This window comes from Notothenia rossii (assembly GCF_949606895.1).
Source record: "Notothenia rossii genome assembly, chromosome: 9".
Taxonomy (NCBI): Eukaryota; Metazoa; Chordata; class Actinopteri; order Perciformes; family Nototheniidae; genus Notothenia; species Notothenia rossii.
In genome coordinates, this window is record NC_136907.1 from 43,936,397 (window position 1) to 43,963,303 (window position 26,907).

Below are 26,907 nucleotides of genomic sequence, written 5' to 3' on the forward strand. Positions count from 1 at the left end.
GCCATTTACTCATAGAAGCTGGGGTTACAGTAGGTAACCTCAGTTCTATTTCGTATATGGCTTCGCCCTCTAAGGCTATCGCTATTGGGTTAAGGGCGAAGCATGATGTAGTCTGCGCCCCACTGGGTCCGCCCGGCACTAGAAGCACAGACATACCTGTGCCATGCGTAATGGCTCATCACCGTACCTGGAACATAGCAAAACATGCCTATCTTCCCGACGGGGTGAAGGCTGGGAACAATACATACCGGCCGCTGTGAGAAAGTAGAGACGAAAGTCCCACCTCGTCCTGCGATCGTAGTGGGGGAACAGCAGCTCTCTGCGTGCAGACAGGCAGGAGAGCGCACAACTGGATCCCTGACGTCACTCAATCTGACCAGGCATTCCGTACAAAGTGTGTTAGAGGAAAAAGGAACATCCCTCCTATAAGAGGGGAAATGGGCCGCTCTCCACGTGCCAAAAGGCAGGAGAGAGGCGCACAGCTGGCTCCCTGACGTCACTCACCCCAACAGGACACCCAGTACAGGGTGTGTCAGAGAGGAATGGGAGACATCCCTCAAATAAAAATGAATAAATGAACAGGGGGAAGACCAAGATGCAGCCGTGCAAATATCTTCCACTGACATTCCTCCGTGCAAAGCCGTGGAGGAGGAAATTCCTCTGGTGGAGTGCGCCTTGATGTTCTCCGGGGGCTCCACCCCAGAGGAGACATATGCCTGTGACTCAGCCTCACACAGCCAGTGTGACAGCCGTTGTGCAGACAGAGGTTGCCCGATCGAGCTCTCTCTATAGTGCACGAACAGGCGCTGAGAACGGCGCCAGGCCGCCGTGCGCGCCACATAGCAGGACAGCGCGCGCACCGGACAGAGGAGATTTAGAAAAATAGCGGGGGTAAAAACCGCGCAAGACACTGTTCCTGGGATGACAGGAGTGTTTCTTGTATCCCATGGAACTGCTGGGGGGAGAGGCTTCTCTGTGAAGTGCCGTAATGGTCTTCATGGTGACGAGCCACGCCATCGCCGCCGCTGCCCGTGAGGCAAAAGGGCTGCGAGGGAGTTTCCACAAGCTGCCTTTCACTCCGTCTCTCCTCATGAGGTGCGTACACGCCCAGGGGATGAAAGGTGTGTGCATGCTGTCCACACGAGACGTTATAACGGTGCTCGTGGTTATTATGACCGTGTGTAGGAGGCATATCTGGGACAGAGGAATGCCGCGAGTTCTGCAGTTTATAAACCAATAGGTTAAAAAAGCAGGTTTCTGCAGCGAATGAACCACCTCTGGAGTGTCCCCCTGTTGGAAGAGACTCCGGGGGATCATCACGTGACCAGCTGACGCCAACGCCGAGCAGCTGCGTCACGGAGAGGGCTGTGTGGGTTGTGACACGCCGGAGGAGAGCTGTCAGTTCTTCCCCTCGCTGCCGCGAGAGTCGCGCTCTCATGCTGGCTGAGTTTAACTCCACTCCCAGATAAACGATTGTCTGAGAGGGAAGAGGACAGCTCTTCTTCCAATTTATTATTAAACCCAGGCTTTGACAGATGCGATACGAGATGTACCGTCTGTAAAGCGACTTCCTCCCTGGGGCGAGCCAGCAAATAGCAGGTCGTCCAGAAGAAAACCACACTCTCATCCCTCCTCTGTGTAGTGGCTCCAGCCTTCTCTACACAAATGCGAGGAGCCAGGAAATATCCGAACGGCAGACGATTGTCTGGTCTGATATTCCCTGAATGGAAAACGCAGGAATTTCCTGTGTTTTGGGATGATGGGTACGTGGAAGTATGCATCCTTCAGGTGGAAGTGAACCAGTCGTCCTGGTGAAAACATTCCAGCACCTGTTTGATCGTCAGCATGTGGAATACTGACAGATCCAGGATGTCTCATTCCCCCAGTCTTTTTCGGGATTAGAAAAATAACGGGAGTGAAAACCCCTGATTTTCCTCCCTTTGAGGAACCCTGGAAATATCCTCTTTCAACAGGAGTTCCAGCAGCTCGGATTGGAGCGCAAGACATAGCTTCTGGGAGAACAGGAGTGTTTCCTGTATCCCATTGAACTGTGGGGGTGGGGGAGAGGCGAACTGCAGGACGTATCCTCTGCTGATCAGCCTGCTCATCCATCTGTCCATCAGACACACGCGCTGCCACTCTGAGAAACACTCTAAGAGCGGGCGCACATGCTCGAGATGTTCTGTGGTCGTCATGGCAACGAGCCAAGCCAGGGAGTCTCCACACGCTGCGTTTCACTCCGGCTCTAATCATGAGGCGTGTACACGCTCAGCGGATGAATGGAGGTGTGTGCAGTGCTGTCCACACGAGGCGTTATAACAGCGCTCATGGGTTTATTATGACCGTGTGTAGGAGGCGTATCTCGGACAGAGGAGTGCCGCGAGCTCTGCAGGTTATTAACCGAGGTTAAAACCGGCAGGCTTCTGCAGCGAGCCCTGCTGTCTACTTAATCAACAGATTAGTGGCAGCCGGCTTAATTAGCGAGCTCTGCAGGTTATTAACCGATAGGTTAAAACCAGCAGGCTTCTTGCAGCGAGACCTGGCGCCGTGGCGCTGCGGGCGCTACCGCTTGGGGCACTCAGCCTGGAATACTGCTCAATCCCCCGTTCCGGCTTCTCTGTGATGCCATTGCCCTCGCCGCCACTGTGAGGCGAAAGGGCTGCGAGGAAGCCTCCACACGCTGCGTTTCACTCCGACTCTCATCATGAGGCGCGTATACGCTCAGGGGATGGATGGAGGTGTGTGCAGTGCTGCCCACATGAGGCGTTATAACGGCGCTCATGGGTTTATTAAGGCCGTGTGTACGAGGCGTATTTCGGACAGAGGAATGCCGCGAGCTCTGCAGGTTATTAACCGAGGTTAAAACGGGCAGGCTTCTGCAGCGAGCCCTGCTGGTAATCAACAGATTAGTGGCAGCCGGCTTAATTTGCGAGCTCTGCAGTTAATTAACCGATAGGTTAAAACCAGCAGGCTTCTGTAGCGAGCCCTGGCGCCGTGGCGCTGCGGGCGCTTCCGCTGGGGGCACTCAGCCTGGAATACTGCTCATTCCCCCGTTCTGGCTTCTCTGTGATGTGCTGTAATGGTCGTCATGGTGACGAGCCACGCCATTGCCCTCGCCGCCGCTGCCCGTGAGGCGAAAGGGCTGCGAGGAAACCTCCACACGCTGCGTTTCACTCCGGCTGTCATCATGAGGCGTGTACATGCTCAGGGGATGAGTGGAGGTGTGTGCAGTGCTGTCCCCATGAGGCGTTATACCGGCACTCATGGGTTATTATGACCGTATGTAGGAGACGTATCTCGGACAGGGGAATGCCGCGAGCTCTGCAGGTTTATTAACCGATAGGTTAAAACCAGCAGGCTTCTGCAGGGAGCCCTGCTGTCTACTTAATCAACAGATTAGTGGCAGCCGGCTTAATTACCGGCTCCGCTTCCTCGGAGGCTCTCGCGGAGCAGACCAGGAGCGGGGGAGCTTCACTCCCCTTTGACTCGCCGCCGGGAGACCCTGTTTCTGGGGTGGCGGGGGAGCGGAGACGTGGGACGGAGCCCCTGCAGCCGCCGGGGCGGTTGCTGTGGGCGTCTCTCCGCTTGGGGCCTCCTGTGGCCGGCGTGGACGCCGCGACTGCTGCGGGCGTTGGTGCAGCTGTGGCAGATCAGCCGACTGGAGCCAGCTGTACATGCTGGCGAATGCCGTCCACCTGTTCCGCGGCCGTCTTCATGAACTGGGGTCCGAACAGCCCGTCCGGGCTGATTGGAGTGTCCAGTAGCACTTTTCTGGCCGTCTCCGTAACAGACGCCGCCGCACTGTGGTGACGGAGAGGGGGAAAGCATGTTCGGCCGCCAAGCTGACACCCTGCTCCGACTCTGTCTCCCCCGCCCGGGGGACAGGAGGGAGGGGAGAACCGAACGGTGAACCGTGGAGGGAGGCGGGGCATTGCCCTCGCCGCCGCTGCCCGTGAGGCGAAAGGGCTGCGAGGAAACCTCCACACGCTGCGTTTCACTCCGGCTGTCATCATGAGGCGTGTACGCTCAGGGGATGAGTGGAGGTGTGTGCAGTAGGGATGTGCATCTCCATCACTGAGGCCGATGCGATGCGCATCTCGATACGTTACCACGATACGATACATTAACGATACCTTTGAAACACCAGGCGATGCGATACGATACGATTCACCCCTGTTGCGATACAGTTCGATACGATTTGATTCAACATTATGCGATACGATGCGATTCAACACGATGCAAAAATAATGATACTTCAATATGGTACGACAGATGATTTTTGTTTTATTCCTTATATGCAGCAAATCATACATTAACAAAAAAGTGCTTTACATATTTGGTACTGCACATCCCATCATGCCGTTTATTTTTTTACCTTTAAAAGCTCTCCAGAGTACAATTGTATAACACCTCACAGTTAAACAATGTAAGGATGCATTGCTCATGATTAACAATGTGCAAATAACAGCTACCATAGAGCAATGCCCATACAGCTGCCAGCCTGATGTGCTTAACACTCAGAGGCTAACACACCAGTGAGCAGAAAGCATTGGTTTCTATCTGAACAATAAAGAAAACAAATAACCTTTCACAAACAGGTATTTCATAACTGCTTACAGTAAGGAAGACATTTAAATTATTATTGGCCGTCACAGGCTGCTGTAAGCTAAACACCTCTCTCTGACAGAACACCTCACTGAGTGATTTAACTCATATGTCTCTTTCAGGTTTATCTTTTCAGCCGCAGACCCCATGTCGCCTCTTTATGTGCGTCGCTAAGTTCCTCGTACTACTTGTGTACTTTAAAGCGGCTCGGCATCGTTAACAATTTGCGAGTGATTTTTCAAGTTGACCGTCTGTAGTAATAGTGCCGCGCACATATACCATCAGGACGTTACTGATGGGGTGCGGCTGCGGAGTGATACTGTGTGTATGCAAGTCCGCATCTAGGACGGATCTATGTATCATGGCTGTAGACCTGTTAAGTAATAAAGATACCTCATACAAAGGTCTACGGATACCTTATTACTCTCCATGACCTGCGGTCAACTATATAGCATAAATGACTATTACACCGTCTTTCTTGAACAATCCGAAGTGTTGCCAAACGTTTGATTTGTAGGTATTTTTCGCTGCGCTGTGTTTCTCTTTCTCCTCAACTTCCGTGTGTGTTGATAACTGAGACTCTCGTTCTCCTTAGTGGCGAAGCAAATATCAAAGATCGTCTCTGCTGAACGTTGACAAGATAAGGGGATTTTATATGAATGAATCGGTTTTTTTCCGATGCAAAGACGCCACGCAATCGATGCATCGCGAGTTCAACCCAAACTGTAGCCGATGTGCACTCTTTCAACCGGTACACTCGCATCTTGAACGTTTATGCCGGTGCACCGATGCGAATCGGTGAATCTTAACATCTCTAGTGTGCAGTGCTGTCCACATGAGGCGTTATACCGGCGCTCATGGGTTATGACCGTGTGTAGGAGGCGTATCTCGGACAGAGGAATGCCGCGAGCTCTGCAGGTTTATTAACCGATAGGTTAAAACCAGCAGGCTTCTGCAGGGAGCCCTGCTGCCTACTTAATCAACGGATTAGTGGCAGCCGGCTTAATTACCGGCTCCGCTTCCTCGGAGGCTCTCGCGGAGCCGACCAGGAGCGGGGGAGCCTCACTCCCATTTGACTCGCCGCTGGGAGACCCTGTCTCCGGGGTGGCGGGGGAGCGGAGACGTGGGACGGAGCCCCTGCAGCCGCCGGGGCGGTTGCTGTGGGCGTCTCTCCGCTTGCGGCCTCCTGTGGCCGGCGTGGACGCCGCGGCTGCTGCGGGTGTTGGTGCCGCTGTGGCAGCTCAGCCGACTGGAGCCAGCTGTACATGCTTGCGAATGCCGTCCACCTGTTCCGCGGCCGTCTTCATGAACTGGGGTCCGAACAGCCCGTCCGGGCTGATTGCAGCGTCCAGTATCACTTTTCTGGCCGTCTCCGTAACAGACGCCGCCGCGCTGTGGTGACGGAGAGGGGGAAAGCATGTTCGGCCGCCAAGCTGGCACCCTGCTCCGACTCTGTCTCTCCCGTCCGGGGGGGAGGAGGGAGGGGAGAACCGAACGGTGAACCGTGGAGGGAGGCGGGGCAGGAGTTGCTTCGGACTCCTGCCCGGCACTCTGCCCCAGGGACACGAGGCCCCGTCCGCGGGCTCGTAAGCCTGGACGGGCCAATCGTCCTCCTCGGCCACAGCAGCAAGAGTGTCCGCTCTCCGCTTCTTGTTGCCCGAGGGGAGACGAGCGCAGTGCATGCTACCTGCTGGTTTAGAGCCGCGTACGCGTGCTCTGACCCCCGGCAGGATTCGCATACTGCTTTTATCTCTGCAGGTCATAACTCATTATGAACCCAGAGCCACATGAGGGACAACCACGGACGCAGTTGTTGCTCATGATGATTCTCAATTGCTGTGCTTCAGTAACTGTGCTGGTTTGCTGAAAAAAAGAGGGAGCAGATTGCCGGGCCACCTTCCTATTTATACCGGAAGGAGGCCCGAGGGTGGGGCCCACCTTGCAGGTGGGCGTGGATTACAAGTGTTTCAGTGCTGCGCGGGGGCGCAGGGGGATTAACCAATAGCGATAGCCTTAGAGGGCGAAGCCATATACGAAATAGAAAGTGTTGTTCATTGCAAACCTCAAGATTCCTCCTCAAATAATAATGTTTGAATGGGTGTTTCTGTTGCATGCATGAAATAATGTCTGTGTTTACGAATTAAAGAGATTTTCACATTTTGTTCTACAAGATAAATCAGTGAATTAGGAACATTTAAGCGTCTAAAACAAGATGGTTGCTAAGTGGCTAAATGAGGCTACTAGTCATCATGGCGAACACCAAAAAATCAATCAATGAAATAGTGGTTATGTTGTGTGAATGGTGTACTAGTTTGTTTAAAGTATTTAGCTTTTTACTTGTGGCAATTAAGTGGTGATAATTGCTAAAGATAATATTGAATAGGTGACAGGATTACAACTGCTTAAACTCAATACAGCTCATTTAAGTATTCTGTGCTCGTGAACTGTACCTCGGTAGCAAACTGCTGCAGCCCTCCGATATTAATGGGTCCCTCCTCAGAAGCAAACAAGTTGCAGCCCCCCACACACAGCTCTGATGTGGGACACACCATTCCACAGGTCAGGCCCAGCGGGTTGTCAGAAAGGATGGCCCGTGCTGACCCATAGTAGTTCTAGTATACACACACACATAGATACGTACACACAAATATCACTGCTAAATACCACTTTTCAATAATTGTTTGTTTTTCTTCTGTGACATATTTCAGGACATTGAACTGACATTTAGAAGTCCCTGTGTGCAGGACTGTATTTGTTTGTGTATATTTGCAGTACCTTATTAGAGATGCTTGTAATAAATGACTTGATGTCCAGGTTAGTAGGGCAGCTCTTCTGACAGGGAGCATCCACGCATTTAAGACACCTAAACACAGATTAGACTTTTACTTACATTTTAAAACTCCCTGCCTATGTTTTTTTGTAAAACGTTTTAACTTTATTGAACAATTATATCAGTACATTATAACAAGGCATATAAACATCAAGGTTCATTACTAAACTTTAAAAAAATGGAGAGCATTATGAACAGATAATTGAAGTGTTTAGGGTGTAAGTGTCCTATTGTTCAAAAGGTATTTTATTGCCTCAAATAAAAAGCTTTTCAAATCCACAGAGAAAAAAATTATAAAAATTAAATGTCAAGCCGTCTTGTCCGAGTGCCTTTCCTACTGCTATCCTCTTAACCGGCTCATCTAATTCTGTCATTCTGATCTCAGATTCACACATTTCCCTAAAAGCTAAGTCTATCTTGGGGATATGTGGCCCCCCAGATTTTAGGCAAGCTGTTCATAATGATTAATATTAAAGTAATAACATTCAAAAATCAAACAGCCCAGTTTTATCTGTTAGCGGTGATTGAGCTAACATCAGCGTGCTAACATGGCAACCCAGTCTCTCGGCATTTCGTGTGATAGTCATGAAATGTATTCTATTGATTCGTGTTCACCAACACGATTTTCCCCTTTTTTTCGTGTCACACAGAACGATTTTAAAAGCAATGTATTTATATTGGTGGTATGCAGGGTCGGCTCTAGAACAAATCAAATGGCGGGGCAATCATTTACCACGGGGGGGGGGGGGGCACACACTGCCGTCAACAACCCGGGAAGATTTTTTTTTAAAATATTGAATTTAAATGCATCAATCTGGTGCACTTTAAGAGCAACATTAAGAGACCTATGGATACATTTCTCAACACCCATATGAAACAGAACTGTAAACAGAATTACTTTTTCTTTATGCATATTTTACAAATCACTCCCCTTTGAAATTCTATTCTTGTTTTCTGTCATATAGCCTAGTATTTCATACCTGTTTTTCATTTATTCTCTTATTTTTTTAATAACATTAGGCGGATTCACACCGCAGTACTTTTCCCACAAAGGTTCATCAGAACTTAGTTCATCAGAACTCTTTAGTTCTGATGAACTAAGTACAGATCGCGTTCACACCGGAATGAGTCCCTGGGGGAGGATTAGGCAAATGAAGCCGCTGACGTCGCTTCTTCTTCTTCTGCGTTGGGTTTACTGGCAGGCTGCAAACAACTTCACGGCGTATACTGCCTGCCACCCGAAGTCCCCGGCCGGAAGTCCCCGGAGTTGGGGACTGGCTTCTACTGGAGCCTTCCGAGTAAATCGCCAGAACGCCAACACCTCCTCATCTCCACCACTCCCATGTTTTCTTTTGTGTTGCCATAAGTTAGTCCCTCTGCGTTTCTGCGCTGGGCTAATGCTAATAATGCTAATGAGAGGATAATAAAATGGCGGCTTCACAAAACTTTTTGGGAGTTTTACGGGGTGTGGTTTGCAATCCGCCCAGCCAATCAGAAATAGGAACCTTTTTCTCCCACGAAAGTCCCTGCTCTCTAGCAGGGACGGAAAAGGGGATAAAAAAGGTTCTCATGAACTAATTTTAGTTCAGGCTCTTTTTGGTGTGAACGCAACATTTCGGAACTATATCGGAACTAAAGTGGGAAAACTACTGCGGTGTTAACGCGCCTTATAATGATCATATAAAGGTGTTCCTCGGAAATACTTTTTTACATAAATGGTAACCAAACCGTTTGAGACCCACTGCGATAACTTAAGTTAACTATCTAAACACTGACAGAGTCCTGACCTTACCTCACTGAGCTGTAGTTATCTGAGCCTCTCACTGTGAGAGGAGAGGACTCTCCTCCACACTTGTTGTAGAAACAGCTCTTTATAACCGTTAGCATAGCTAGCTAACCAGATGCTAAAAACAAAAAAATGTGCTTGTGCCACACACAGAGAGCCGAGCTTGAATGAAACAGTCCCAGAAGTACTTGTACTGTACTGTATCATACAGTGGCTCGTTTGGGGGGCATGGCCTGTGAATGACCCCCCACTACGTATTTTTTTCTGGTCGGGTCTTGGTATACCGGAAGGTGTGTGGTTCATACAAATATTTTCTTACTCAATATCAAGCCACAACTTTTTTTGCCGTCCGTGAGGAAAATAAATTAGGCTCAGAATACTGAAATATGTCATTTTTAAATCTGTTTTTCCTTCTAATTTGTTATTATTTTCTAAATAACACACTGTTATTTACTTAACAATAACACACAATTATCCTTGTTTTTATATATTTGTTTAATTCTAGAATCTCAGGCTTTTTTGCTGTCCGTCAGGAACTGAATTTCAAAATATCAGTTAAAATAAGTGCTTCAACATAGTTAAAATTGCAGGAAAGTGGATTGTCAAGTACCAAAACAAACATATATAAAAAACAAATATATTTGACGTTAAGCACTTTGTCAGGCTTAATATTTATCTGTAGATACCCCCAAAGCTTTTTGCTTACATGCATTTAAAAGAAGACCTTAACCTAAAGTATTATTTAATGTTTAAATAAAGCCTTATTAGTTTGTCTGTTTTGCACATCCTCCTATTAATATCTGTGTACATCCGGCACTAAACTGTTTTATTGTAGAGATCACTTACAGTATCTTCTTGATTTTTTATATTCTATATTTCTATCATTGACCTTCTACTTTCCCCCTATGTAATCTTAATATCTTTTCATCAAATATAACATATTCAACACAAAAATGTAATAACGTGCTTTAACCACTAGGCGGTGCGGGCTAAAAAACGTTTTACGTTTAAAGTGTTAACACAATCAATTATACTTTCCAGTATAAGTTTCCAGTTTAGTTCATGACGGATGTATTTTGTTATCCACACATATATTTTTTTGATATTTGTAACACTAAACCGACAGAAAAGATGGTCTTAACATATACAATATCAAACATATATATACAATATCAAAAATAATATTACTATTAACTTTATTGGGAAATTAAAACAGAATGGTAAAGAAAAATGTGAGGCCCAATCTCTCTCGATTTGAATCTTATGCATTGTACCATGAACCTACACCTGTAACAGTCAAATACAGGCAACTGTTGAGGAGTTGGAAAGTTAGTTTCTGAAGATGTTACAAATAACACACAGCATACAATGCCATAATACCTTTTTATTATTAGTGTAGGACATTTGTGTATGTATAACATCTGAAGATGCGTAGTTTTATTCATGTTTTCACATAATTTTACAGGATATTGCTATATTATTTCACATGTTTTATTTCTACACATTAATATCTGATTTGTAAAACATTACAGACAGAAAGGTATATCCGTCAGTTAACGGTAAGCTATTACAATTCTGATTCCATAGATGTGTTTCCCATCACCCAAAACCTCAACTCAGTATTTACATTCTTATATTCAAAGAAAATCAGTAATATCTTTAAAATCTACAATTCCTTTTCTATCAGCTGTGCACCGTTATGGTGTAAATATAGCCTATCTACCAATTGGATCAAATATAAAAGTCAGCCGAATTAGTATTGATACTGCAAGGAGACGTATTGTGTGAAAATAATTTGAAGATGTTTTTTATTTGCTGATATATTTATGATCCACGTCACGTATTCAGTTTCGGTGGCAGTTCTTCCAGTTTGTCTAGAAGTCTTCTAATCAGGGCTCTATAAATAAAAAACTACGGCAGATATGTAATATTTAATGCAGCCGAACCGTGTATTACAATGCCGTTATGTGATGACTTTCAAAGAGAAAAGCAAGCACACTCGGATTAAAGTATTATTATTATTTATTTATTTTCGGATTTCATATCGCATTAACACCATATCCCAACGTGCATTGCGGCTAAAACAACCAATCACTGAGCTTAAACCATAGCTGAGGATCTTGGGTAATCAGTTCAGTGTGGGTGTGTATCGCAATGATGCTTGAAATGTCCCATATATAGGCCTACGTCTGTTTCCGGTATTGTTTATGACTGATGTATTTGTACAGTGGCCCTGAAGTGCAAGTCAAAACTACATTTCAGAAAACGCTACAGCATTTCAGAAAACACCACAGCATTTCAGAAAACACTACAGCATTTCTGAAAACACCACAGCATTTCAGAAAACACTACAGCATTTCAGAAAAGAACATAGTATTTCAGAAAACACCACAGCATTTCAAAAACACTTCAACATTTCAGAAAACGCTGCAGCATTTCAGAAAACACTACAGCATTTCAGAAAACACTTCAACATTTCAGAAAACGCTACAGCATTTCAGAAAACACTACAGTTTTTCACAAAACTCTGATAATGATACAGACAGTCTGTGTTTTGTTCATGTTTAACTTTTGTCCAGTCTCTGAACAGATATGAGGAGCTATGAGCTCTGTGTGCTAACAGGTAACGGCTGATGTTTTGGGACATGTTGAGCTGTCGGGTGCTGACAAATCATGAAGCGTCATTTGATTGGCAGCAAAAACAATCAATCACAGCAGTGCTTCTCTGGCTGGCTCTGTCCGATCACAAACAAGAGGTCTTCTCCCTAAAGAAATACCCTTTCCGTAAAAGTAGATTTTTTTAATAAACTTTGTTCTAAACCTGGGTCCTCGCGGGTGTTAGTGGACTGTTACAGCCGGAGACTTGCAACGGTGGACTTTCACAGCTCCGCTGCGCCGGAGTCGCCGGGGAGCCGCCGGAGCCTCGCAACGGAGGGTGTTTGCGGCGGCGGTGAAAGTCCACGGCCCACCTAGCCAGAGCCAGCGGCCCACCAAAGGCAACGGCCCACCGGGAAAAGTCCCAAATCTGCCGATGGCCAATCCGAGCCTGCTCACACACACACAACTGAAACCGTTGGGCAGAGAGCTGTGCACATTCTTCTTCCCTTCGCCACATCTTATCTCTGTGAAATGAGCTTTTCAGCTGCTGCAACACTGAAAACAAAATACAGATCTAGGCTCAACATTGAGCAGAGACCTGTACTACGAAGCTGGTTCTACCTAACCTGGATATGTTTGAGTTAGCCGGTTGGCCTAATCCAAAACATACGCGCTCTCACTAAATTGTACTACGACGCGGGTTATCAAGTGGATCGCTCAAACCAGCCGTGTCCTATCTACATTGAACAAAAATATAAATGCAACATTTTTGTTTTTGCTCCCATTTTTCATGAGATGAACTCAAAGATCTAAAACCTTTTTTATATACACAAAATAACCATTTCTCTCAAATATTGTTCACAAATCTGAAAAAATCTTTGATAGTGAGCACTTCTCCTTTGCCGAGATAATCCATCATGTGATTAGACAGCATGATTATTGCACAGTTGTGCCTTTGGCTGGCCACAATAAAAGGCCACTCTGAAACGTGCAGTTTTGCTTTATTTGGGGGGTCTGGGGGGGGTCCGAAAAACCCTAGGGTTAAACCCTAACCCTAACCCTAACATGTCACCCATTGAGCATGTTTGGGATGCTCTGGATCGGCATATACGACAGCGTGTTCCAGTTCCTGCCAATATCCAGCAACTTCGCACAGCCTCAGGGCTTGGGGGGGGTCCGAAAACCAGTCAGTATCTGGTGTGACCACCATTTACCTCACGCAACACATCTCCTTCGCATAGAATTGATCAGGTTGTTGATTGTGGCCTGTGGAATGTTGGTCCACTCCTCTTCAATGGCTGTGCGTAGTTGCTGGATATTGGCAAGAACTGGAACACGCTGTCGATTACGTCGATCCAGAGCATCCCAAACATGCTCAATGGGTGACATGTTAGGGTTAGGGTTAGGGTTTAACCCTAGGGTTTTCGGACCCCCCCAGACCCCCCAATAAAGCAAAACTGCACGTTTCAGAGTGGACTTTTATTGTGGCCAGCCTAAGGCACACCTGTGCAATAATCATGCTGTCTAATCAGCATCTTGATATGCCACACCTGTGAGGTGGGATGGACTATCTCGGCAAAGGAGAAGTGCTCACTATCACAGATTTTTTCAGATTTGTGAACAATATTTGAGAGAAATGGTTATTTTGTGTATTTAGAAAATGTTTTAGATCTTTGAGTTCATCTCATGAAAAATGGGAAGAAAAACAAAAGTGTTGCATTTATATTTTTGTTCAGTGTAGTTAGGTGCACGTTCACATGAACGGGGTGGCATTTGGATCATTCAACCAATCAAAAAAAAAGGAGAAGCATACTGACAGCGCAGCGCGTCATACTTCCTGAATGAAAATAATATAGTATAATATTAGACATATGAAGAAGTTAAACTTTAAACATCCATGACTTAAACACTTTAACCAGGATAAAAGCCACATAGTTGCACCTGTAAGGTTTGTATACAGCTTGTAAAAGAAAAAGTGTTTGAATGTATTAAGGGTCGACCTGGCCGATTATCGAGGCCAATATTCCGCATTTGACCGATTATCAGTATCAGCCATTTTTTAAAATCAAATTGTCGATAAAACTTTGGCTCTGATGCGGCCATTTCTCTGGCTGCAGTCACCACTCTCTGTACACGAGCAATTTCCCGCCCACAGCGCTATCTGATAGGCTATTACTGGAGTTTCAATCAACACTGAAGATTTTCCGGGCAGGAGCCAGCCAGAGAGGCGGGACCTTCTCAGATTACAGGCAGGTGCGAAAGAACGCAGACAGTCACACACTGAAGCAAGCAGCAGCGCTGAGCGGCAGAGTACTCAAGTCTCTCAAGTACTCAAAATCATCCCCCTTCTAAAACTGCCATCCCCCCTTTTCATCCCCTTATGTCATTTTATCAATGAACGTGGCACTGGTATTACTGCTATTTCAACATTAATTTTGCGCATATTGAGTAAAATACTGTGAGCGAGGGAGCACGCACACATGCAATGACATTTGTACCAAGTCACTGACGCTATGCTATGCACAACCCAATATCACGGCAAGACGTGAACATGTGACGATTTACCATGCTGGGAGACGTGAAGATGTCAAGATTTCGTCCCTTCAAACGTGACAGTTACACGGTATTGTTAACCCATGTTAACCAGTGGAGAAATAACCGGAAATGCCAAGCAAATGCTATCCCGACGGTTGGTAGTTATTGTCAATATTAATATAATAATTAGGGGTGCACCGAATGGGAAATTCTTGGCCGAAACAGATACCGAAAATCATAGCCGTGGGAACATGTTTCAAATGGGGGGTGCTGTGGGCATGACACCAGGGCCGGTTTTGACCAATTTGCTGCCCTAGGCAAGATTTTAGCTGGCAGTGAAAAACCTCTACAAAAGACCAATATACTACAAAAAGAGAAACATATTGATATGGTTGACAGCTTATATAAAAAGGCTTCAAATGTATTTAGTATTGCAAGAACATGTTGAATTGGACTTGATTTTTTTTAACATTTTAAAGTAAAATACTTCAATCTGGTGCACTTTGAGCGCCCAATTACTAGAGACTGATCTAGGGGATACAACTCTAAACACCCATGTGAAAAAGATCGGTTTGTATGTGAACATAACCAATAACCTACCATAGCCAATAACAAATAAATGTAGGCTAACTTGTTTTATTTTTGTGGTTCATTTATATCTTATTTTACCAGTTAGCATTTATTTATTTATGCATATTTTTAAATCTCTCCAGTTTTAAACAATATTTTTGGTTTACTGTCCTATAGTATACATTGTAATGATTTCAAACCTGTTTTTATTTATCCTAATAATTATAAAGGTGTCCCTTTGAAGTATTTGCTTACATAAATTGTGATCAAAACGTTTGAGACCCACTGAGATAACTTAGACTAAATTGAACTATCTAAACCCTCAGAGTTCTTTACCTCACTGAGCCTCTCAGTCTGACAGGAGAGCTCGCCCTCCACATTATTGTAGAAACAGCTTCTTATATCCGTTAGCGCAACAGAAGCTAACAACAATCTCCGCCGGTACCGGTGCACCCCCCCTCTCTATCTATCTCTCTATCTCTCTCTCTCTCTCTCTCTCACTTTGGCTGTGGGCTGCGGGCGCCTGATAAGCCAACATTCCCCACTTTCATCACTTACAGCGCCCATCGTACAGGGCAAATGGAAAATGTAACCGGGGTGAAAAGGGTGTTATCTTTACTTAATTATGAATGTTGTTACATCAAGGCTGAAAATTCGTTTTTTTTGGTATTATATTTGCATTTAATCTTGTGGAAGTGCAGATCCCCTGTCCTCCACCAGGGGGTGCTGCAGCACCCTCAGCACCCCTACTTCCCACGGCCCTGCCGAAAATCGGAAACAGTTGGCCGAAAACCGAATGCCGAAAGGCCGAAAATGATTAATAGAAATATATATATATAATGTATACATTTTTTACCAATGTTGTTCAGCTACCTGATTATGGAAAAAGACATGATTTGTGCTTTAAAACTGTATAAACATCTAGGCCAAAATAGTGTTAATAAAGACTGTAACAGCCAGGCCTTCAACAACAACAAATGCACCTATAAGTTTGGTAACCTAACGTGTTGTTGTGATGACGTAATCAAAACGCGACCATGCTCGCGGCTGGCTCACAGCCAACATGTCTGCCGCTTGGAGCTTTTTCAAAATATCAGAGAAAGAGGCGCGGATTGTGATTTGTAAAACGTGTTCAGCTGACATTTCTCGAGGGGGTGTAACTGCAAAGACTTTCACCACTTCGGGATTACTCCACCACTTTAAATCAAAACACCCGGACAAATATGCGGAGTATGATCAACGTAACCCTGTTCTCCGACATTCTGTGATATTTTTTCGGTGCTAAAACCTTTTCGGCCGAAAGGGCCTTTTTAACCATTTTCGGCCGATAATTTTCGGTGGCCGAATATTCGGTGCATCCCTAATAATAATGATTTATTTTTTAATAGTCACACTCGATTACGCCGATTTTCTTGTTGCCCCAGCTGGTCGACACCTCTTTTAGCAGAAACAAAGGCTACATTAATGTATTAAATCGATGTTAATCCATGCGTGTGGATGTGGAATTAACGGACGTGACGTTGTGCGATTGAGTTGCCAGGCAACAGCTTCGGTTCATGTTAATTTACAAACTCTTCAACTACAATCGTAGTTATATTTAAAAGCATGTTATAAGGCCTCGCAAAATACTTTAACGCAAATTAAAATGTAAATGTCAAAGAATGTGTGTATAACAAAATACATTGGTGATAAACGAAACTGGAAACTGACGGAGGCAAGATCCTCAGCTTGATGATTGGATGGTTTAGCCGCAATGCGTGCTGGGATTAGGTGTTTATGTGATATGAAATCTGAAAACGTTTTTTAAAAATAAAATAATACTTTATTCCGAGTGTGCTTGCTTTTCTCTTTGAAAGTCATCATATAACGTCATTGTAATACACGGTTCGGCAGCATTACATATTACATATCTGCCGTAGTTCTCTATTTATAGAGCCCTGATTAGAAGACTTCTAGACAAACAGGAAGAACTGCCGCCAAAACTGAAAATGTGACGTGGATCATAAATATATAAGCAATTAAACAACATCTTACATTTCTTTTCACACAATACGTCTCCTTGCAGTATCAACAGTAATTCGGCTGACTTTTATATTTGATCCAATTGGTAGATAGACTGTATTTACACCATAACAGTGCAGAGCTGATAGAAAGGGACACCTGGTGGTTGAAGAACGTTATTGAATTGTATTATAAATAAATAAACTAACACAAGCTAACTGTATCACTATAACATGATGATGATGGTGATAAATAATGCATCTAAAGTTCCGCTGTTCATTAAAAAAACAGCGCATTAAACAAACCATCATACTCTTACTTTAAAAACCATGCAGAAATGTCGTCGTCAGCAGGCCATCACGTGGTTTCCGAAAATAACCGAGTGACACGAGTAGATTTTAGCCGAGACTTGCGGAAAGATTGTCTCAAAACTGTGTGTGTAAAAAGACGATCCACAAGCAGAGATTTGAGATCCACGAGCAGAGATTTGAGATCCACAAGCAAAAATGTGAGATCCACGAGCAGAGATTTGAGATCCACAAGCAGAAATGTGAGATCCACAAGCGCATTTTTGGTCGACAAATACAAAATGGATTCACAAATGCCTGATCGAAAGTTGTAAACGTTAAAGAGATATTCAAAGATCTTTTTTGTATTTGTAAAAATATTTTGTGTATTTGCAGATCCGTTTTACATTTTCCAATGTATTTGTGAGTTTGCAAATCTTTTAAATGCATTTGTGGATGTTGTTTTACATTTACAAATCACATATTTATACACAAATTATTTGTATGTTCACACAAATAATTATGAGACATATCTAAGCCCATAGAATGTCAACATAAAAGATTTGTATTTGAACTGCAATAAAATGATGACGGATCAATATTTTTCTAATTTTCTTCCTGAATTTTTTCATGAAGTGTTTAATTTACATAATGATTTAATTAATCACGATACAAAATCAATCCTTTAGATACCAGTTTTGATCGTATACCAGTAACTGCTTTTTTGAAAAAATACACTATAATTAAATATTCTAAAAACAAATTTGACTTTATTATTAGTATCATCAGCTGATCCATCTGAATAATAAATAAGGGACTGTTAACCTACAAGATTTGTACCATAGACTTCCATTATAACCACATTTTTTTTATCCCCTCCCCCCCTTTAAATTAAAGTGAAAAAAAGATTTTTTCCTCAGCATTTGACCCTAAATGTAAGTGGTGCCATGGCAGCCCGGGGATCGACTCCAATTCTGAATTCGAAATAATGAGATAAAAAGTCATAATTATGAGATAAAAAGTCGAAATAATGAGATAAAAAGTCGAAATAATGAGATAAAAAGTCATAATTTCGACTTTTCATGGGGATTTTATTTTTTTCAAGTGGCGGAAACGGGCTTCCATACATTTCGAAGCTAATTCAGTTGAAAGCCGAAGTTCAATTAACATCCCAATCCCCTCAGCTGAAGTTGCAAAAACACCACGATCTTATGATCCAATTCTATCAGTTTCCCAGTTACAAAGGGACGTGGGAAGTCAGTCAGAATAGGGGGTGCCTGCAGCGTCTCACAGCGGAGTAACTGTGGTACGGAGGAGGGGGGCTGCGAGTGGAGCCTCGCAGTTTTTCAGGTTGATATGTGAAGCTCATTAGCTAGCCAACATGTATCTAAGAAATGTTTAGCAACATATTAGAAGCGAGGCTACTAGGCTTAGAACGTTAGGTCTACTGTAATAGCCTCACTTTTAATATTTTGCAAAACATTAGCTAGCACTAGTGTTTTACAGTTGCTAGCAGCTTATTGGGATTTTATGCTAGATAGACAGGCATTGTTTTGATATAATAAATTAAGCATTATTGTTAGTTCAGCATGTCAGCCTGCAGCCCCACTTTTAACTCTCTGTCTCTCTCTAACTCATTGTGGATGGCTGCACTAAAGAAAAGGGCACAGAGAGTAAACCAGTTGTAAGATGTTTAAAAGTTCATTAAACATAATATAGGCTATGCTTAAATGCATTTCAAAGAAGTTGTGTTGGAGTTTGTGTTATTCTACATTTTGACACCAAGATTTTCTGATTTTACTGCAAATGTATATCGGTTCCAAATATCGGTTATCGGTCTCCTTGATTACTAATAATCAGTATCGGTATCGGCCTTGAAAAAGCCATATCGGTTGATCCCTAGAATGTATTAACAGGTTTATGATATCACTGCACCGTCCTATGTCTAAGACACGAGTGGATCTGACTTTAATTACATTTGACTCGAGTGTTTCGTCAACGTAATGTGTTGCTTAAAATAATACTTCTGCATACAGTATGCGAAACTGTGAGTGTTGCACGGCCAGATACGGCTCAGCTGACTCAGAAATATATGATACATTATGATGTGATATGCCCCGGACTGTACTTAATGTTACTCTGATCCGGTTACTTATGTTGTGGCAGATATTTAAGTAAGCTTTCTTAATGCTAATGTTATAATAGTCAGATTGCTCTGAAGATGGGAGGTGATATTCTATTAATTAGGGATGCACCGAATATTCGGCCGCCGAAAATTATCGGCCGAAAATTATCGGCCGAAAATGGTTAAAAAGGCCCTTTCGGCTTTCGGCCGAAAGGGTTCTAGCACCGAAAAAATATCACCGAATGTCAGAGAACAGGGTTACGTTGGTAAGCTAAAGTGTTGTTGTGATGACGTAATCAAAACGCGGCGACAAGCACGGCGCGCGACCATGCTCGCGGCTGGCTCACAGCCAACATGTCTGCCGCTTGGAGATATTTCAAAATATCAGAAAAAGAGGCGCGGATTGCGATTTGTAAAACGTGTTCAGCTGACATTTCTCGAGGGGGTGTAACTGCAAAGACTTTCACCACTTCGGGATTACTCCACCACTTGAAATCAAAACACCCGGACAAATATGCGGAGTAAGATCAAATCACAAGCACTGACAGCGAGAGACTGTTCAGCGCTGCCACTCATGTGCTTGATGAGAAGAGGAACAGACTTATGGCTGATAAAGCAGAGAAGCTACTGTTCATTAAAAATAACCTCCCACTTTTCCTTAATAAGTAGACAAGGCTGGCTTATCATAAGCTTATCTAGTTCTACATGTCTACTCTATACCCACTTTCCTGAACAATTTTCATTGTGAGTTATAATTCACCATCTCAGGTTATCATTAGGGGGAAATGACAGCAGCAAAGTGTTCAATATATTGTACTTTCGGTATCGAAATGATACAATGTTGTTTACATTGCTCATGAGGACAGACCACCTTATTTGCAGATTCTTGAAATTGTAATTTAATTTGTAATTGATTGTGGATTTTGTATCCAGTTTTCACTTTATGTATCTTTATACAATGTTTACTACTTTGCTTTTGAGGACAGCCAGCCTTATTTACAGATTCTTGAAATTCAATTGTAATTTCATTTGTAAATAGTTACATTCATGTGGATTTATCCAGTTTGCACATTTGTATGCATGCACTTATAGGTGCATTTGTTGTTGTTGAAGGCCTGGCTGTTACAGTCTTTATTTACACTATTTTGTTGTGGGCCTACTGGCCTAGATGTTTATGCAGTTTTAAAGCACCTTGGCTTTGTTCTGAATGAACTTTGTTGTAGTTATCCTACCGAGAAAAGAAAATACACTTGACATGGAATTAATGTACTGTATACATTCAAAAGTGCTGAATAAATGTTTTATGGACCCATAATAGTGATTATTATTTAAGTTAAGTTTTGCCATAATCATTTATTTTTCCATAATCAGGCAGCTGAACAACATTGGCAAAAAATGTATACATTATATATATATATATTTCTATTAATCATTTTCGGCATTCGGTTTTCGGCCAACTGTTTCCTATTTTCGGTATCGGTTTCGGCCAAGAATTTTCCCATTCGGTGCACCCCTACTATTAATGTTCACGTTCACACAGTCGGTGATTTTTGCCGGCCGTCTTTCCTGCAACGGCAGCTTTTCTGTATTTCCTTTCTCCTGTAATATGAGTTGATTGCTTTAAACTCCGCACACTGAGCTCTGATTGGTCAGCAGGCAGTGCTTTCACTGAGTTGAGCAGAAGCACCCCCCAGGATTGCCTAAGCACCCCCTAAGCACCGCCAAGAAATATGTTTTTTTTTTAAATTAAATTAGAAAAATCATTGATTACATCAATGCAAATGGGAAAAAAAACACATTTTTGACCAAAAACATAAAGCCAACACAGGTGATATGATTAGGCCAATGGCCAGCACCCATTCGATTTTTGACCTATCCCATAGGCTAAATTACTTTGTGACACTTGAGTGACTTTCTGTTAGCTAGAGCGCCAAATTATTTGCTAAAAATTGATCGTTTTTTAGTCCTTAAACGTCCTTCGTGTGGACACTCAATCAAAACCACCTGAAAGCGAGAGGGATTCTGCACATAATAGCCTCGTGAGTACAAGTAGCTTACTTCTGGGTCTCTGTGTTTCATTCAAACTCTGCTCTGTGTGTGTGTGGCACAAAATATCTATAAAGAAATAGAAAATCTGTTTACAGATCTGTTTCATATGGGTGTTGAGAGATGTATCTATAGATCTCTTCATTTTGCTCTCAAAGTGCACCAGATTGATGCTTTTAACTTCAATATTTAAAAATAAATCTTCCCGGGGGAGCATGCCCCCAGACCCCACTAGAGGAGGTGAGAACCCTCCTAGAGGAGGTGAGGTCCACCCCCCACTTGTAAAAATAGCACTTTACCCCTGCTTACACCTATATACCGTGAGCTGATTATCGAACCTTCATTGTAACAGTCTGTGTACAGTACTGTGTGTGCGTGTGGGGAGTGTTGCAGTAGAAAATTAAACTGTAGCGCTGGTGCATTACAGTTTTTCTCGATTGGTAACACACTAAAATTATACATAAAGCACAATTATTTTAACGGGACGACATCCTCCTATTAATATCTTTGTACATCCGGCACTAAACTGTTTTATTGTAGAGATCACTTACAGTATCTTTTTGATTTTTTATATTCTATATTTCTATCATTGACCTTCTACTTTCCCCCTATTTTGTATGTACTCTTGATATTTTTTTCATCAAATATAACATATTACAGTTTTTCTCGATTGCTAGCACACTAAAATTATACATAAAGCACAATTATTTTAACTGACACTCAAAGGGCAAAACATCGGCTCAAATCTCCAAAACTCTAAACACGTTTTCAGCTTTTCACACAATTTGCAAATCAACATGGCACTTTTCGCAAACCACTGCACACGTTTCTCCATGTAAGACACAGGAATCTGACATAAAGTCACGTGTTAGCAGGTTTAAAACACTGATATTCAAAATGCCTCACAAATGGACCAATGATCAAGAAACACGTTCCACCTGACCAAACACCCGATAGCATAATTGTTGGCTCATCAATCAGGATATTAGCACTATAAAAAGACCACAGGTGAGTACTTTCTTACAGCATCAATGGAAGCCAACATGGAAGCAAGAGCAAGAGGAAGAGCTGGGCTGAGAGTGAGAGGAGGAGGAAGAGGTGGGTGAGAGTGAGAGGAGGAAGAATGAGAGGTAGAGGTAGAGCTGGAGGGAGAGGACGTTCAGAGGGTTCAGCCTAAACTAAGCCGATTTACTGTTGCCTCTGTAATCCGGACATTTAGACTTGAAAAGAGGTTATTTACCAGTTTTTACCTCTGCATAATTCATGATATATCAGTGCTTATATCTGTTGTGTGAAGCGTATTTACTTCATTACTGTGATTGAATTTTTGGCATGTTGCATACTATAACTGTACACAAATTCTGCACAATTGACTGTGGTAGACTTACTTTTATGCAACACAGACACTGACCATCCACTATATCTTTGTTGTTTATCTGAAGGACTGAGAAAAAGAGGTGCAGGTGGAAGGCCAAGGATTTTCAATGAGGCACAGGAAGCAGCAGTTACAAACTGGGTTTGGGCAAACAATGCATCACACTTAGAGAGATCCGAAGCAGAGTAACTATGTGCTGAGATGCATGTTGCACAATGTTATTTTTGAATAAAATGTGATTTTTTTCAACAACTCATTTGTATTTCTTCATTTACTGTATTTCTGTAAACTCAAGCAATCTTTCTCTGCAGAAACCTCTATGTACAGAGCATAGCCCATACAAGATGAAAGTGCTTTAGATTATGCTCAGCAGTGTGTAGTTGGGTGGTCAAACCATCTAGTATTGTGAATGAAGTGTGTTATAGTTGGTGCAAAAGTTTGCATTTGGTAAGTGTTTATGTAATTTTGAGCACAGTTCTTCATTTAGCAGGAGAAATTAGGTGTTTTGCACTTTGGGTGTGTGGTTTTGTGAATTGTGTTTAATGTTCTGAGAAACTGAGCAATTAAAAAAAAAAAGTGTGTTAGCAATCGAGAAAAACTGTAATGGGAAACCCATGTCACAGGGTTTGAGCACCCTCTATGAAACGTCAAGCTACCCCACAGCACCCCCTAGAGAAAATCTCTGGCGCCGCCACTGCTCAGGACTTGAAAGTGGCATTATCAAGCCTGCAAACGCGTTTTGAAAAGATGTGTAGTGCAAAAAAGGCTCATTGCAGTTACTAATAATCCAGTGATGAGACTCATGCATTCAATTGGTCATTTGCATTGCTGAATATATTTCCTGAATGTATGAATGTATTGATTTATTATTGATTTTCTCTATTTTGAACTGATGTTATTTGTTATTGATGCTATTTGTTATTATTGACTGATGTTATTTGTTATTGATTTTATTTGTTATTATTGACTGATGTTATTTGTTATTGATTTTATTTGTTATTATTGACTGATGTTATTTGTTATGAGATGTAGAACTTGACGTTATTTGAATACATTTGACAATTTTAAGCTTGGCCTACCATTGATAACACAATTGCATAGTAGGCCCTTTTTCTATATTTTTGGAACTCAGCCCATTTGAGGCAAGGATTGACACCATTGCACTTTAATTTTCTCTTTTTTCTGAACTGTTATTTGTTATAGATTTATTGTTATATTGTTATAGAACGATACATTTGACAATTTTAAGCTTGGCCTACCATTTTATTGGAGCGATGAGGGACAGGTGGGGCTTGAAAAGGCCCATCTGTACAAAGTGGGGAATGACAGAAAAAGTTTGAGAACCACTGGTTTAGTCTGATCGATCCAATCTCCATTCAGAAAACACGCATTTTAAAAGGTTTTTCACCTGCGGTCTTGTCTGCACACTTGTCAAAGCATTAATTCATGTTTTTTACCAACCGGTATCAGTATGTAGTTACTTCGGCATCATTTAGAAATGTTATGTATGAAAGAATATGTTAATTTTGTTGTAGTTGATATCTATCATAGTATTTCCATGGATATAAGCCCCGCCCCCTCTCCAGCGCGTCTTGTTTGAATGACAGGAGTAAACAGATGAAAGCCACGGTGAAACTCGAGCGATTAGAGCGATGCAAGTATTTGAGGCTTATCTCCATGTAAATACTATGGTAGACTACAACACAATGAACATATTTTACCGTGATGTAATTGTAATACACGTTTCAAAATGTGGCGAAGTAAAAACATACTGATACCGGTTAGTAAAAAAAACATGAGTTAATGCTTTGACAACAAGACGGCAGGCGAAAAACCTTTTAAAATGCGTGTTTTCTGAATGGAGATCGGATCAATCAGGCTAAACTAACCTGTAGCTGCTCCAACCACACTCACAACAACGTCCTAAAGACAGAAATAAAGCTCCGACTGTAGTCTCCATGACACAGGCAGTCTGTGTTTTCTTCATGTTTAACTTTGGTCCAGTTTCTGAACAGATTTGAGGAGCTGTGAGCTATATGTGCTAACAGCTAACGGCTGATGTTTTGGGACATGTTGAGCTGTCCGGTGCTGAGCAATCATAAAGCGTAATTTCTTGATTGGCAGCAAAAACAACCAATCACAGCAGTGCTTCTCTGGCTGGCTCTGTCCAATCACAAACAATAAGTATTCTCCCTAAAGGAATACTCTTTCCGTAAAAATTGAAATGTTTAAGTGTTTTGTGAAATGCTGTAGCGTTTTGTGAAATGTTGAAGTGTTTTGTGAAAATGCTGTAGTGTTTTCTGAAATGCTGCAGTGTTTTGTGAAATGCTGTAGTGTTTTCTGAAATGCTGTGGTGTTTTCTGAAATGTTTTTGTGTTTTCTGAAATGTTTTTGTGTTTTCTGAAATGTTGAAGCGTTCTGTGAAATGCTGTGGTGTTTTCTGAAATGCTGTAGTGTTCTCTGAAATGCTGTTTTCTGAAATGCTGTGGTGTTTTCTGAAATGCTGTGGTGTTTTCTGAAATGCTGTGGCGTTTTCTGAAATGTTGTAGCGTTTTCTGAAATGTTGTTTTGACTTGCACTTCAGGGCCACGTAATTTTGTTATACACACATTCCTTCATATTTTAATTTTAATTGACATTAAAGTATTTCGTGAGGCATTCTACATTTTTTTTAAACATAACTAGGGTTCTAGTTGAAGAGTTCATACATGAACCCAATCTGTTGCCTGGCAACGCAATTCTGTTGATAGTTATGGCTGATAAAGCTTATCACTTATTGGCTTATTACTTATGACTGTTTTGATATTTTAAATCCCAAACCGATGCAAAAACCCTACAGCAACATAGAAAAGACAGTCATAACATGACCCTGCGCTCTAGTTAATAGACAAAATTATTTCATACATAATTATTAATGACTTTATTTTTAAATGTAGTTCTTGACGGACGGCAAAAAAAGCCTGACATTATAGTGTTAAGGATTAAGGATAATTGTGTGTTATTGTTGAGTAAATAACAGTGTGTTATTTAGAAAAGAATAACAAATTAGAAGGAAAAAAATATTTTGAAAAATACAGATTTCAGTATTCTTAGGCTCTGAGCCCATTTTCTTTTCCTCACAGACGGCAAAAAAAGTCAGACATTATACAATTTAAAATAAAAACAATAATCGTGGCTTGATATTGAGTAAGAACATGTTTTTATGAACCACACAGCTTCCAGTCTTCCAAGACCCGACTGGACAAAAAGACGTAGTGCAGGCACGAAACATACTACCAATAGAAATACATTGCTTTTCAAATCGTTCTGTGTGACACGAAAAAAAGGGGAAAATCGTGAATGTCTGAAACTTCTATGGGTCATAAAAACAGCTAACAAGTGAATAAATGAGACAACTTAATGTTATCATGCTGAACATTAGCCGCCTTTAGCTAAGCGGTGGTGATGCGCAGCCATGTCTGTGATGTACAATAGCTTTCTACTTCCTGAAATTATGTTTACGCTTCAAAAATCCTAATAGTGGTGTTCATATAGAGATTTTCTTGCTGACCAGAATGTGTTACTATCATAAACATTATAAACTTTTGCAAAAGATCTTATTTTCTGTAATTTTCAGATCACATTGCTTTCTGTCAAAAAAATCGTCCCCACTGAAAAGTGGTTTTCCCTTTTTTGCAGTTGAGTGAGATCGCAAGAATTGAAGCTCAACAACTCAGTATGGTACTTGGTACTTGCTAATGGGTACTTTTCATTAAAAACGGAACAAAGTAATTAATTCTCACCTGAGTGCTTCTCGTAGAGCTCCACGCTCACTCAGCGTTGTGTGTTTGATATCATCAAAGTTGTTTTCTAAGTCCACACAAGACTGAAGAGTGGAGAACATAGAACAATGAAAAACAGGAATGAATGAAAACAGGGACAAAAAAGAAAGGATTGGTGGACAAACATGGAGAAAGAACATTTTAAACAAATGCTAACGACTGAACCTCACAACCAAAGCCAGGCTCTGTGTGTGTGAGAGAGCGTTGTATACTTACATCACAGCTCTTTTCATGGTTTCTCTTCCAGTGTGTCTTTTCTTTCTTCTTGTTGGCCGTGGACATAATCTGAGCATGAGTCTTCACCCTGGGATTCAGAGCCAGGATGCTC

The 26,907-nt window shown here is 42.4% G+C and overlaps 1 protein-coding gene across 1 annotated transcript in view; it reads right to left on the minus strand.

Moving 5' to 3' along the window:
* Positions 1 to 26,907, minus strand: part of LOC307017615 (dihydropyrimidine dehydrogenase [NADP(+)]-like) — a 78,719-nt gene that overhangs the window by 49,298 nt on the left and 2,514 nt on the right. The window contains exons 2-5 of the mRNA XM_079647247.1: positions 26,796 to 26,906; positions 26,541 to 26,623; positions 7,381 to 7,468; positions 7,056 to 7,217 (exon numbers count right to left, since the gene is read on the minus strand). Of these exons, the coding sequence (XP_079503373.1) occupies positions 7,056 to 7,217; positions 7,381 to 7,468; positions 26,541 to 26,623; positions 26,796 to 26,906 (444 nt within the window). The remainder of the gene's footprint in view (positions 1 to 7,055; positions 7,218 to 7,380; positions 7,469 to 26,540; positions 26,624 to 26,795; position 26,907) is intronic.